A 15,933-nucleotide genomic window follows, 5' to 3' on the forward strand; every position below is an offset into this window, starting at 1 on the left:
ATCACAAAGTTGTTTCAGTATTTTGATATCATCATCTTTGTACAACTAGAGTATATATACCCAATCTTTTGTAAACACACGTGTTTTCGTCATCTATTAGTTCTTCTTGATGGCTTTAATAATTATACACGTTTAACTTACAATAACTGGTTTTTCTTGTCGGTCTTGTTTCAACTTGGTGACATATAAATAAAACAACACAAAAATACAACTTGTATACTGCCGAAATGAGTTACAGAATTTTTTTTGTTTTAACATTTTATTATTTGCCAAGTTAACCCCAATTACAGTTTTCATCTCCACTTTTAAAGATGCTCCACCGCTGACAAATAGTATTTTTCACTATCAAAAACAGGAGCAGACGATTTAGTATTTTTCTTCAGTTGCAAAAGTTACTTTCTTTACAGCATTACCACCATTGAAAAATTTGAGCTTCTAATTTTACTTTAAGTTAAAAATATGAAAAAGAATTAATTGCATCCCGAAAAAATTCCGTGTCACTATATCCTATATGGAATGAAGTAATAATGGCGTATGCACCAATGGCGAAATAAATTATAATATATTAATTTTTGTGTTAATTAGACATATACATACACGATTAAACACCAATTATTGTTCAAATGAAGAATATCATTTATGCTTTGTCGGCGGTGGAGCATCTTTAAGCTTTCTCTATAAAATAAAATAAGAGTCAGAACTATAGCTTTGATTATGTGTTTATCATAAGCGCTTGGTTTCTGATGTAAATAGATAATAAATTTTCTGTAACTGACTCATTTGTAGTTTGTACAAAATCACGATTTTGTAATGCACATCTATATGGGTGTATTACCACTACCGTTATGTTAATTATAGGCTTAGCGATAGTGTATTATCACCCAGTCCGGCCCTAAGTGGACACAAGGTGGACAAACCTCCGTCCATCATGGACACAGGTAACTACTGTCTTGGTGTAATTTTACTGTTTCTCTGGTTATCAGGACCAGTGTGTGCCAATAATGACATATTCCTAGGAGGAACCGTAAACTGGAGGTCACTGGGAGGAGGAAAAGTAAGTTGTGTCAAATAACCATACCATGTTTTTTTATGTTTCAAATGATTAACAACATTTTTGGTTCTTTCATGAAATTCAAGACAAACGTTTAATCACCGAACTTTTGTACAGAAGAACTTAGTAGCATTTTCGTTGTTGTCAACTGAAAACAATAAAATACCATGATTATTTAGATTATTTTCATAACAGCATTATTTCGCGTGTTATTCAATAATATACATAGCGATTCCGGATTCACTGTAGATTTCTGTCTCTGTGTAATGAAATGTGATATATATGTCATTGTGACATCTCTAACCCTTTCCTAACCGAACTGTGCTGATTTATACGTGTTTATTATGCATTATCATTTTCAAAATATGGATTTCGGGAGACCAAGGGCACTTACTGACAACCGTGCATTGTTTACGTTTTACAAAATTAGTTATTCGTAAAATATTATTATTTGTGTTCTAGCACTCTCGAGACAGTACGCGCGTAAATATAAAGTGCTTTACAGTACTCATTAGCGATGGACTCATCAAAACAAAGAGACATAAGTAAATGTAGATATACATCACAATTCATCGTAGAGTGAGGATTGTTGAGATACTTAAAATAACACAACTTGATGATGATGGAGAATCAAATAAAAATTGTAACTTGAGTTTTACATGATTATTAGTTTTTTTTCTACCTTAAATCATATTCGCTAATTCGCACATTATCATTTACTATACGAAAGACAATGATGACTTGCTAATTCAAACATAGAAGTATCATCGGAGAAATCACTGCTCCACTCTACTATATACGCTGATAAGTCAATGTAGCGTAGAGCAATCAATCCGACAATGACATGATTTAAAGCGATGTCCGGTAATTAGCATATATATTTGTTGCAAAGGATACATACGTGACATAGAAAACTTTTATTGTCTTTAATTTCAGACACGATTTATGTACAGATCCACATGGGTGAGAGGTCACGGTCCTTGTGGTGTAGGTTGTAGTAACACATCCATTGGGAAACTGACATCTGGTGGTACACCATTCGACACGACGTTTTGGCAAACGACATCAAGTCATGGTCACGTGATCGACCTTAATTACGTCACAACGACCATTTCGTCAAACTGGGAACAAGGCGAACGTGTATTCAACGTGTCTTTTGCAACCAACTCTAAATTTCAGCTAAAGTTAGCATATTATAAGCAACATAAAATAGTTGAAAGTCAAAGATTCATGACATTAAGAATACTACGAAAATAAAAACAACTGAGCTTATTGTGAAACTAGTCATCAATTTTTCTGACGCCTTGTAATTTAAACTGAATGTTTTCATGATTAAACTTTATAAGGAAGAGTGTCGTATTTCAAAACTTAAATCTTTTATGTAATTTTTTTTTCAAAATAGACACTGTAAGCTTCGATTTACTAGTACTACTATTATGAGAATAATTTAAATTGCAATATTTGAATTCGTAATACTTTCATGAATGAAGATGTGTTTTACAATCGTTGTGTTACATGCGTTTCATTATTTTCGGGGTGAATGTAGGTTTACGCCTCTTCATGATACGGTAAATTAAAGACAAGCATTGGCACACTGTTAAACCAAATTAAAAATGCAACTGTCACACTTGAAATGATTGTTTGATGAACTGAATCAATCAGTCCTAAGTGCAAACATGTTCAAAAATGTGAAATGATAAGTTCCCAAGGAGAATGGACGAAATATAAAATACAGAAGGCAATGATTTTGTTCCAGGCTGTATACCAACAGTGTTACTTGGGTAGTTTCAGTCAACGGGGCAGGAGGAAGTAATGTTGTCATGGAGACATCCGTGGACACAGGCATGCGTAATGATACCAAGGAACCAAATGCAAGTCCGATAGCCGCTCTCCCGCCGTACATAGGGTACGTGGACAATGTATCAATATACAAAAAAAAAGATAGCAAAATAAGAAAAAACAAGAATTCATACATCTTTAATATTAAGAAAGGCAGAGAAAATGATCCATTTTAGCATTAACAGTTACTCCCTGCTTAATTGCTGATTCTAATAATTTCTCCACATTGATACTCACAGAATGGGAACAATATTTATATTTTAGTTACTTGGCAAGCCCGATTTTACCCATCACTGAAAGAAGTTTGTATTGTTTCATGGTTTATTTTGGTTGCTTGGTCACCCTGTTTTAAATTCCAGAGTGTCGTTTGGTTGCTTGGTAACCCTAAGTTTACCCATCACTGAGCCTGACCATGACGTGTTGGGGTGTCGTCTAGCCCATCAGACCGAGTGTGGATCAGGCTGTACCAACCTTCCACAGGTCTATATAGATAAGGTAAAACGGAATCTAAGACTATCTAACCTTTTAGTAAGTTTTTAGATACATTTTGTATGTAAGTTAACCTCATTAAGCTTTTTGTTTTCATTGTAACTATTTGTACTATATTCGTTAAATTTATTATATGGCATATGATGTTTCCTGATGGTAAAATATCAATTTTTCAACCAAAAAACCAGTCTTTGAAAATTTATCATATGTGGTTTATAAATTGAAACTACATATGCACTATAATGTGGTATTGCATTCTTTGTCAGGGCCTAGTTTCATGCAAATTCCTTAACTTTAAGGAATTCCTCAACTTCTCCATAGGATATCATTACGGAAGTTAAGGAAAATCCCTTAAGTTAAGGAGCCTTCCTTAAAATCTGTAATGCTTTCATATGGAGAAATTTAACTAAAGGAATTCCATGAAGTTAAGGAATGTTCATGAAACGTGGCCCAGATGAGCGATATCGTTTGTGTTTCCTTGTATATTCTACATTATACACACTTAAAATTATTCGTAATTAATGTATCTTTGTTATATTTCTTATCTGTTGACGATTACTCACAATATCAGACCAGGTATACACCGAACAATTGTAACAGGAAACTTCATTATTATGAACCATAATCCGCGCTACAGCTTACTTATTAGATGATAATAGTTATAAATCTTGTGATATTGAAATATGGATAGAATGAGCCCGTGTATCAGGTGTGTATATTAGAGCCATTAGGGGGGCACTGACGAGCCGATAAGACGGGACTACAGGTACTTACCTAAGTCTGAGGAGGTCTTTAGAGAGGAATTGACGTGTTGTGTTTTGTCGTTTGAACCAGAGTGTCTGTACCATTACGGTTAATGCCACAGCTGATAGGGGCTACTCACCTGGACAAACGTACCGACTGGCCCTGGTGGTGGAGGATTTCCCGCGCTTTCCCATCCTCATGGGCAGGCAAATCAAACTGCCTACTGATCCCCTGAGTAGGGTTCCATTACAGGTAACTTATATTGTAATGTATTGTTATTTTGACACGCGGGAAAATATATATATATAAAAACACTCACACAACTTCAAAGATGGAATTAGCTTGTTTATGCACTTTTTAAAACTGTTATTAACAAATATGCTACCATAAAACGTTTCAGTCTTAATTGTGTTGTTTCTCTACCATTTTAAGACAATTCCCATGCCATGTCCAGAGTTCGTATCTCCATGAAAAGCAAAAGACGAAAAAAGGACCGAAAAGGACAAACTTTTTTTAAAAATAAGAATACATTGTGTATCCTTAACTATTTCTGCTTATGACATTGTGATGCAACTCACTGTTTGTCATTGTAAATTTTAGTACGTCGTTATCTTTCTTTAACATCCTCATCAAAGCTAAGGTCAATTAAGGACGACCAAGTCCATAGAAAAACCAACTGGCTACATTTGAGGAACTTACTACAGGAAAAACTTCTGAAGAAGACAATAGTATAGAAAAACATATGATAAAAGAAAGGACTGTTAGATATGTAGTAAAAAGCGAGTAAAACCCCATATTTTCTTGACTGCTATAAAGATTCTTCAATAGCTCGCGTGTGAGTGTGTTGTTTATATGTAAGAAAAGCCTTTACTTTGGTAGAATAATACGCTATTTTCTCTTGAGTCTTCATTGCGCAGCCTGTGAAGCTTACCGTTGTTGCCCTGGGTCACGGAAAAATGCAATTGGCAGCAACCTTGTATCTGACCTCCTGAACTTACCGCATCAAGTCAAGGCTCTATAGGGCCAACATGGGAATATTCACCCAGTAAATAATGCAACACAATAATTACTATATCAAACACAAGACAGGTTTTTAGTTGCGTGTGCTTCGTAGCCGACGCACTAAAATGTTACCGAAGAAAATTTGGCATGAATTTGACTACACACTATCGACCTAGGCTGTGTGTCTTTGTTTTATTCCAGTTTGATAGGATTTCTATCGAATTTTGTTATATCATATGCGATGCTATGTATAAACGAACATGAATAATTCAGACCTTTACATTGTGTATCCTTTCTTGCTTTCCAATTGGAGTCATTCTTTGTATAACACACCTTCAATGTCTATGTGTTTCTGCAGAAACAGATAAAGAAAAAACCAGACCGAGTTCAAAAAATTATGTATTATATATATATATATATATATATATATATATATATTATTTTATGTATTGGAAAGTAATAGAGCTTCCTAGGCCTTACACCCTGGTAGTACATACTGTAAGCGTAGATGTTTTAGCGGTGATCATATTTTGGCACTTTTCGCACCGTATAATTAGCGCTAAAATAGGATAACTCTAATACTGTTGTATTATACAATTGTATTCTTGTAATCAATATCACGCAAGGATATTAACCAAGAAAGGCAATAATCAAGCATTAATATTGTGAAGTTGTTTAATTCCGCGGAGAGACATTTTCGCGATCTCCACTTTGATACTTATCGGAGAGAAGATTTCTTATCGCATTTGTCAATATCCAACATAAGTATGGTATACAGGTAATGTTTTTATCAGTCGTTCCAATTTAATTGAAATTCTAATTAACTTGACTGCGAAAATAGTAAAATTTAATCACCCGCTCATAAAAATAACTATACAGTACTTCTCATGTTTTAGTTTACAATAACAGTTACGAAGTCCCCTAGCTGTGTGAGCACTGTACAGTTCGCCACCCCGACCCTCCCTGACGAACTACGTGCCTCCTACTCCATGTTTCCTCAGCCCTTCGTGTTTGCATCCTACCTCACAGTACCAACAGCCGGGTTTGTAATTCATTATTATTTCTAAGTTTTATAAGCATAAAATCAAGAACATGTCGTTTTCATGTCTCGTAATTCGATTGGTTTAATTAATTCACATCATAGTTATCTATCATTATTCTTCTATAACAGTGTGACGAGACCTGGTATGGCATGTATGGTCAATAAAGCAGCGAACGTTTGCTCTTCTGAAATATCTGGTCCATCCTCGATATTCCAGGGCTCACTACCATTTTCGCTATAACGGCATTCGCTGGAATATAGAGGATACCTCCTATTCCTATTATCATTGTGTATATTCAGAAGCTTTCGTAATAGTGTGTATTGTATTTGATCTTTCGAAAATGACTTGTAGTTTCGTTCTTTTATCGATACTCTTTGTTGACATTTTAATGATTTTGAGAATCTGACTCCTCGTCTTGTGTAACTGTTGTAGTGGTACTGATTTCCTGACAAGTCTACCAGCCGGAATGACGTCACAAAGACTTAACGACGACCAGAAGAGACAGAATGTGACACGTCTCTATTTAACCTGGCAGCCTGAGAGGAGACAAATGGGGGATAACTTGGCTTGTGTGTGGGGGAAAGACAGGTTTGGGTAAGTTACAGGAATAGCAAAGACCATGGGATTACCATGTAGTATGTTAAAGATCACAGGTCCGTCTTTATACATTACATAGTTATCTGCTTTGGAGGGTAGATATTAATTACGTCAGTAGTTTGTGACAGGAAATTACGCCATTTTCTCTTAATATTTTATGTTACCTTCATAAACACGTAACAATCATTACTTTCCCGCAAGAGCGGGCAGACTCTGCAAAATAAAAATATTAAGAGTAATTCTGAGAAAACGATGCTTTGAATTTGATCTATGCAGTTGACCATGAAACAGCTTTGTGTTGTATAAAATGGACAGTACATTGTACTTAACACAAACGTATGAAGAGGAATTTGCTTTATTTCATTTTTCAGAACAACTACATCACAACGTTGTGTGAACGCCTTAATTTCAGGTAGGTGTGCATCGTTTATCGCTCTTACTACTTAAAGATCACGAATTTAGAATGTCCATAAGCTATACTTTGCTATTGGGATTGAATTATATTAATATACACATGTATAATGATAAATAATCTTTTGAATGTTTCGATACAGGATGTTGACAATGATAGTATCGTTAAATAGGCACTTGTGGCAGAACGAATCCCCTTATTATGTATGTACAGATGGGTAGAATACAGGATGTTGGTAATTTAGTGATGGTATCGTTGAATATTCAATCATCAAAAAACTTAAACGGATCTATACTGGCAGTATCTAAAATCTCAAAATTCATCATCGTCGATTGAAAAGATTAACATGTAACTGATATATATGTTTACTTGTAATTGAGAAATCCCTTCGCGTTCTTGTTAAACTTATATGTTCTTCTTCAGTAATCTATTGAAAACCATCAGATTTGATGAACTACGCTGTACAGAACAATTAAAGGCACAGACAAAAATTATGATGCCTTATCAAACAATAATTTACAACACCAAAGTCATTGTAAAAAATATTCTTTTATGCTTGGTGTATGTTTAGACGAAAACTTATCTGCGAAAGTCACTTTACTATCACTAATAACACTATAAAAATGTGAACAGAAATTATAGAATACAGACTTGGCAGTATTTCTTATTTTTGCAAAATTAAAACCCGTGAATTGTTAGTATTGCAGTCTCTAAATATTGGTAACTTTTGATTTCATTTTGATTTTATTTTAATAACTGAAACATGTTAATTGATTTTTTTCTGGATACTTATTTCATAGAATATATCAGATCCATATCGGTTAAAAGTTTCTGAAGCCTCAAATCTCGCCAGAAAGCAAAATCTACAGATAAAAACCAATTTGATTGCTGAATTTCACCGTTTCGACTTTACGATTAAACTGCTCTGATCTCATTGTGAAATGATATACAAGTGAAACATCCTCGGATAGAAAGTATGCGTTGCTTTATTTACTAGATTGAAGTGTTGATAACGTAACTGAAAATTCAATGTGTTTATTTAAAAATGTGTTAGTGCTACATTCATCATGTCTATTAATGTAAAAATTGAGAAAAGTCTTATCTATAGCACATTTAACAACCTGTATTAATTGAAAACAGATATACTGATTATTATGTATAAGTACGTGTTTGATTTACAACAGATACAGATGAATGTCGGTCATCCCCCTGCCAGGGAGGAGGAACTTGTATCAACCTATACCACAGGTTCATGTGTGACTGTCCACCCGGTCTGATGCCGCCCCTCTGTTCTACACGTAATAAACAATATCTATAATCTTTGATGGTGATTTATAATCCTAATTTGTTTGATGATACTTAACATTCTTTAACTCCCATATATAATACAGCAGCTAGCTGTCATCATGTAGTTAACTGTCGAGCGGTTGTTTACAGAGACACAGTAGGTTAAATTCTTACGTTGGCCCCTGAATCTTACCAATTGATTTATAGTTATAGATTTTAGAAATATGTCAAAATGGACATCAACAGCAAGTGGCTGATGATAGGGACGACTGTCGACAGTCTGTATCTGATAGGGTCGGTTACTGATGTCCAGTTTCTGAAAAAGACGTTTGGTGACATCAGGTGTTTGACAAAGACGGTCGTTGACGTTCAAGTTATTGTGACTTTTATTATTTTCTTATTTTTAAAAATGGACCCTTCTAGGCTATCGTACAACCATGTTTAACGTTTGAGGTCAAGAGGGAAATATTTATGTATACGTGTTAAATACGGAAAACAACTATTGATACAGATTTGAATTCAAATTGTAATAATGCATGTCACAGCACGATACATCATTTAATAATGAATTATGGTAATACATGTAATATGGATTTCAGGACTTGTACATTGTGTACAGAAATGTAAATGGGGGGTGGGGGAGGGTGGACTTTATACATTTAAACTAATTTGCAATATAGGGTTTATATATCATTCATGTTTGTGTGGGAGACACGGATGTAGATAGTCAATGAAACACGATTTGTGCATGTTTTACTAACTCGTAATTATTTATTTAGATAAATAGTGCGTTGACATATTTTTGATACTGATCAATGTTTTGTTACAGACGTCACGTGCGCTGACCAGCCGTGCCTTAATAACGCCACGTGCACGGATATAAATTCTTCATTTGTCTGTAATTGTCCGAAAGGTAGCTATGGTCACCATTTCTACAGTACTAATTGTATGTCTTTGTTAATCTAAATGATTGACTTTCTTTATTATATAATCTTAAATATTAATCACCATCAATCGATAATTAAAGTGTTTTATACTCTGTAGTAAATGTCTTGTACTGTATTGTATCTAAAGAATCCAGCTACTAAATTTGGTTTTATTCTATTTCTATTATTAATTAGGGTTTTTCGGAGATCGGTGTCGAAGGGAGAGAAACCTTTGCCAATCTTTTCCGTGTTTGAACGGAGGCACGTGCCACAGTCATCATGGCACGTTCACATGCACGTGTCCTATACACTTTTCAGGGGTCACGTGTCAACAAAGTACGTATAATGACACGTAGTAATTATACTGCAATAAACTGAATGCGTAGTTGAATAATGTTCTGTATATCAATGTTTATATGCACATACAAATCCATTTCTCTTCGGATAAAGGCATTTTAGATATTTTATATCTTACATTTCAGAAGGAACAATTTCAAAGAAGAATGGTTCAAATCAGGTATAGTAGACCTGCTTAGTAACTCCCTTACATACTTACCTTCACTATAACATAGAGCATGATTGCCACCTTTAACTCTTACCTGTATCCTCAACAACCTCACTGTATGGTAACGGGATCCGGACCCGGTTGTTTGGTATCATCGTACCCCTAACAATGAGAGGTGTACTTGCTAAATCGCTTCAAAAATTCTAATTTTTTCATTTGTTTATCGAAACCTTTCAAAAATTAGAACTGTGAAGGCTTAAAAACTGAGAATATAGTCTCCTTTTTTGTATTCAGAGATGCAACCAGGATCGTATTTCTCTACAAAACTGAGAAAAATGCGTGAAAATATGAAAATACATTGTATCTCAAGATATCTGGTGCATTTTCACATACAATAGTTGGACATACTAAAATTTTAAGCCTCCACTGTTTTAATTTTTGAAAGGATTCGATAAACAAATCAAATAATATCGAGTTTTTGAAGCGATTTAGTACGTACCCCTCTCATTTTTTGTCTTCAGTTTTGCTATGACATATTTCAAGTGTGGATATAACAATAATGTTAGTAACCCTAGGAATATCTAGGATGTGATGCTGCAAACCTCTTTGTTCTTCAGAACTTGACTATCACCGTGGACAACGTTGTTCACCAGCAGCCATGGATAATCCTTGCTAGCGTCCTCAGTGGTGTTCTAGGCGCGGCTCTCCTTGGGTCATGTTGTATCTGGGGGTTGTCCAAGTTCTGGCCGCGAACAAAGGGAGCCGTCGGGACTACATCAGATGATAAAAATGCAGCGAAAGATAGTAACCGTTGGTCTGACAAGTCATCCCAACCAGAACAAGATAGTCTCCGGCCCGGATCGTATAGGCCATCGTCCATATCGTCTCCCATAGGGCATCCCGCACCATTCAATACACTGACTCCCATAGACATAGGAGGGTTAGCGCCACCAAAATACAGCAACATCTACTCCTCGTCACTGGCTGATCCTCTTATGCACAGATGTGGGAAAGTGTAGTGTAGATAGAATGTAGGGGAATGCAATAACTTCATTGACATGTCTTCATTCGTGGTAGATTCCTATCAGTATACGTTTGGTATGCAAAAGTTTTATCACAGCTCCGTTTGATTAATTGGCAAACCCACAAGTCATACACTGTAGATCCAAGCTTCAATTTTATCTGTGTTAAAATCTGTGTTAGGAGACACGATGTACTATTGATTCAATGGATTTCTAATAGGAAATTTAGACATGAAACTAATCCAGATACAATAGATCGCTAATTAACTCGATTATATTATGTCACTGTTTCTTCTATCATGGAATCATCACTGATACTCCAAACAACTTTCCTGAGCTCCAGTTAATCAAGATATATAAACTCCATATATCTGCCTATTCATTCTGAACACGTCCATGATGGCAAGTATTAAAGCAAAATTGAGAAGCAACTTAAACCGAAACTATAAATTATTCCAATCAAATGGCAAAACTACGGATGTAAAGATGAACAAACGCATGCTTTCTGCCATTTAAAAAAAACTTTTATCAATGCAAAACAGTCAATTATGATATTGGCAATCTGGGGAGACTTCAATCGAAACTCGAAATGATACCAACCAAGTGACAAAAGTACGAAAGGGAGGCTGAAAGACACATGTCTGCTGGTTTTTATAGTCATTTCTTTTCTGAAAAGTGTTTTATGTGTATCTTGTGTTTCTGTGAACAATCACTAGAACAGAAAACCTCAATCTGTGTCCAGTTAAGATCTAGGTATAGGAGAAGGGGCAAATATATCCAACGGACGTTACATAAACATTATAGAGGTATTGCTACTGAACAGGATTGTTGTCATCATCATACGTTTCAATGACAAGAAAGCATCCGATTACGAATGTTCTGAATTCTAACGTAGTTATGCCACTTTACACTGGTAATATACTTTACTTTGTTTCATTTTCTCATTCATTGATTTTTTGTGTGTTTTAAAACATATTGCCTACTTTATTAAATCATACTTTTAACAGCTATAGGTGTCTTGCCGTTAAATTGTTAAACATCCTCTTGCGCTGTAAATTTCAGCGAATAATGTCTTGTGGTATACAATTTCTATGATGCCTTGGTTTGTATATATTGTTTTTTGATACGACCGACTTCGACAATATGCTTCATCTAGAAATATATGTGAGGATAGCCAATAAAGAAAGTAATATATCCAAATGCTTATCCAAATGAAATAGCAAGGCTTAGGTATTATTCTATAATCCACGGTCGATAGACACCTCGAAGGGGTAATGAATACATAATATATGTATCAAATTTAAGGTATGGATCATTGGCCAGAAATATTGATTGGTTGATTGCATTTGTTGGTTGGTTAAATGGGCTTTATCGCCTATTAACAGCCAGGGTCATTTAAGGAGGGGACCGGGAATGTGTCGAGCTTCAAACATGCATCTACCAACGACCATGAAATGTGGAATCTAAAGAACGCACGGCTGTTATCAATATTATTCGCAGTTTAATATCGGCGCACAATTTCATAATGCAGAACTGAAGCATTGAGTAAATATTAACTTTAGCCTTGTTGACAGAGTGCAGTCTGTCTGTGCTTAGTGTAACTTTTAAATATCATTCATTGATCCTAAATGCTTCAGCAATATATGGTGTTTTGAAAAGCTGCTGTCATGCATTCGACGCGTATTTAATGCTAGGCTTTGATAAGTTTCTGTACGTAAAAAAAATCATTTGCTACTAGGTCTATTTAAAGGCCTATTTTATATGACACCGTGGTGCCATTAACTTGAATAAAGATTTAAAAGGCTGAATGATTATCTTTATACGATTATATAAAATGTAGTTTGGTGTTTAGAGAAATGGAAATATAGTCGGTAGAATTCAGGGGCGATTAATTTTGGAAAAGTGTACAAAGAACAGTCGACTTGAGATAGTTTATGTGTAAATTTAATATTTATTAACAATATTATTAACAACCTATTCATGGAATTTCAACCAATTTTACTGAAATCATGTCGGACACGAACCCTCTCGATATTTTTCCTCATACTTAAAACTCTAAGAGTAGCAAAAGATGATATTCTGTGCTGTTCATTCCAGCTTAAGGGAAGCAAACTCTCTTCTAGATTTAAGTAATTCTCAATAGTTGTGCCATGATTAAATTCCGTTCTTCTATGTGAAAGTATCATAATGAACAAATACATAGCTACAATGTATAGTCTATGAGGCTTCAACAACGATACTGTAAGCAAACCTCTTTGTTATCGTACATTAAGCTTCCGTCCAGATAGTTGCAGAGACTTTGTTCATTATGAGCGTCCTTGATCTATAACTGAAATAACAAATCAATTCAATTCTACATGAACGTCTGATTGACGCTCTAAACAGCATGACGTCATACAGCGTTTTCCAAAGATTTTGCGTCCATTGGTTGGTCTGACACGGCGTTAAATAACATCAGCACGTATGGAGGCCAGCAGGTTGCAGCAGAGTATAGAAACAATCCCAGCACAACAAACAAAATGGCATCTAGTTCCGGGTCAAGGGCCACAAATGTTATTATCTATTGCACTAACAAATGAATTATATTATATTCTCATATCATCATGTCTTAATTTGTTTATTGGCGAATGACTTTCATAGAACTCAATTTTGGAAAGCACACCGTGGAAATATATTTGGCGAAAGAGACAAATCACCATATCGCGCGCTCGCGCATCTCTTATAAAACTCATTATTATTAGTCAATTGGATTTTTCAAACAAAGGTAACCAAGAGCAGCCAATGAATTATTAATTTTAAAAAATGCCGTCTCAATAAGCTGAAAATGTTTTCAAACCAGCATATTACATGATGGCGAAGAGAGAGCATGGCCCTGTGATAATTTCGAAACTACTGTCATTTTGGTACATGTATACATATAAGTAAATGAAAAGGATCATCAGAACGTGTCGTAGATTCGTCAATAGATCGTATAGTATGGTATTGGGTAGATATTAATTAAATTGCCTTATAATTCTACCCTATATCAAATGTATCGGTTATGTATAAACGTAATTACACAGCCACAACTACTGAGGGTATCGTGCTTGGTATAGAAATGTGTTATGACGTTACACGCTTGTGTTGTGCCGGTTTCCATGGACGCTCGATCCATTCATTGTGAAATACTATGTAATTTTGTCCATGGTTGAATTGGCAGAGCTTTACAACATCCGTACACAGGTCTATATCCGAGTACACACCAACCTAAGGACTTATAAATACCTAACTACCATTGTATTGTAAAATATAGCTGAGGCTACGCTTCACTAAGGGCCTTCTTTATCGCACGTCTTTCTTACAGCTTTATCATCATGATACACACCTCAAACGCCTGTTTCTCGGCCAAGTGTAAACATATCCTGGACAGTGACCGATATCCCACGTGTTACACTGGGCCGTGCTAGTATGGTTAGCTTAACAACATAAAATCTTATGTTTTATTACAATATTTATCATAATGATATGTAGTTTTTTAACTGTTGATAAGGGAACATATATATATATATATTCGTTTTTAAACGTTATTTTGTATGATAATTTTATCTATTTTTTTAAACTAAATAAATACAATCGTGTATGATAAGCTAATGAAGCATTTTGCGGAAATATGTTTAATACACAAAAGATATGAGTAATAACCTATTTATATGATAGGAACGGAATACAATAGTTAATATTATATTGAATGGTTATCGATTCAAAACCCATTTTCACATTATTTTTGCTATATTCCGATATGATAGTAATAAATCAATTAATTACTAAATCATTACTAGAATATAATACTATATAATATTATAAACATATTTTAGAAAGGATACGAAAAACGACTTTCTCCGTTGTCTCCATAAGGTACATTGAACTGAAAATCTCCCATTGGAAATGCCAGTATACACATGTCGATTTAAGTCTCTGCCAAGCTTCCATGATGAGAAAGTATTGTCCTATGCCGGGAAAGCCGGAGTCTTCACAGATTTCAACTAATATACCAGTAGTGCTGGTGATTCAATTCGGAAAAGGTTAATATCCAGATCGTTAAACACTTGAATAGTCCCTTGTATTATAATTTTCAGGATACAGTATCCGTGCTATTCATATCAAAGTGACAGCTCTAGAGTTGGTACAAGGACACGTACCCAGGGTCCGTGCTACACGAACGTTTAAATACCACACACTGGAAATGGTGATCGACTGGGTACACAATGGCACCAGGTATTAACATGAAAACAGTACTAGAGTTAGCGTGTGTACAGTTTACCAACCACACACTACACGAACTATCATGCATTATAGATAACTTCAGTCACGGGTGAGTGCTATCCTCAGCAAAACATTGGTTATATATGGGTCATGGCGTTTTACACGAATACGTTTATCTAGTATGATGATATAGACTGACGTTTGTCTGTGAGAGAGAAACTATCAGTGCCAGATTTCTGGAATATTTAACTAACTTTCATGGAGACAATATTGACGTTGCAGGATGATATCTATGGAATTTGAGTTCTAACAACCTTATTGTCATGACGTCGGATCGTATATGATGACGTAACGTCGATTTTCAGTTATATCACATCAACCTTTTTCAACGGGCTTTTAAAGAAAAGAATAAAATCGCAGATACAACATGTATTTGACAATAAGAACGAGCTACATGTATGATTATACTCACAGTATCCGAATAAAACATCTATAAGGGATCAACCAACTAAATAAAAAAAGACCTTCGAAATGGCCCCTGTGTATACAAGATTGAGCCCAGGATAGAATTTTAGCCCGGCCGCTGATTGGCTGGCTAATTATGAATTTCAAAAGTAAAAATGTTTTCTGACAGGTAATTATTCCTAGATAACCATGATATGAATTTGGAAATTCATATTGAGATTTAGGTTCAAAATATCAACTTTGATAATGAATAGGTAAAAGCATCAGGATTTCAGGATTTTTTAGTGCAAAATGCGCCTGATTTCAATA

The 15,933-nt window shown here is 35.0% G+C and overlaps 1 protein-coding gene and 1 long non-coding RNA gene across 2 annotated transcripts; one reads left to right on the plus strand and one right to left on the minus strand.

Annotated features, from left to right (window-relative positions):
* Window positions 1-856: 856 nt before the first annotated feature.
* On the plus strand, window positions 857-11,927 carry LOC138318333 (uncharacterized). The gene is made up of 13 exons (XM_069260606.1): window positions 857-1,054; window positions 1,988-2,235; window positions 2,808-2,957; window positions 3,250-3,385; window positions 4,214-4,375; window positions 6,022-6,167; window positions 6,601-6,762; window positions 7,137-7,177; window positions 8,362-8,475; window positions 9,294-9,377; window positions 9,586-9,726; window positions 9,873-9,907; window positions 10,513-11,927. The coding sequence occupies exons 1-13, from the start codon at window positions 929-931 to the stop codon at window positions 10,912-10,914; spliced, it is 1,947 nt and encodes a 648-aa protein (XP_069116707.1). The 5' UTR covers window positions 857-928; the 3' UTR covers window positions 10,915-11,927.
* Window positions 11,928-12,845: 918 nt separating this feature from the next.
* Window positions 12,846-15,647, minus strand: LOC138318334 (uncharacterized). Its single transcript, XR_011207876.1, has 2 exons — window positions 14,781-15,647; window positions 12,846-13,443 (listed from the first exon to the last, which is right to left on the minus strand). It is a non-coding gene; the product is annotated as an uncharacterized lncRNA (long non-coding RNA).
* Window positions 15,648-15,933: the final 286 nt, after the last annotated feature.

Source organism: Argopecten irradians, chromosome 3, assembly GCF_041381155.1.
Source record: "Argopecten irradians isolate NY chromosome 3, Ai_NY, whole genome shotgun sequence".
Lineage (NCBI taxonomy): Eukaryota > Metazoa > Mollusca > Bivalvia > Pectinida > Pectinidae > Argopecten > Argopecten irradians.

What these genes read in the sequence shown, in the direction of transcription:
- LOC138318333 (XM_069260606.1), top strand. Translation starts at nt 929, where the DNA reads ATGGACACAGGTAACTACTGTCTTGGTGTAATTTTACTGTTTCTCTGG. An exon ending in CTCACAGTACCAACAGCCGG is followed by an intron (nt 6,168 to 6,600) that starts GTTTGTAATTCA and finishes TAACTGTTGTAG; the next exon opens with TGGTACTGATTTCCTGACAA. An exon ending in AGGGGTCACGTGTCAACAAA is followed by an intron (nt 9,727 to 9,872) that starts GTACGTATAATG and finishes CTTACATTTCAG; the next exon opens with AAGGAACAATTTCAAAGAAG.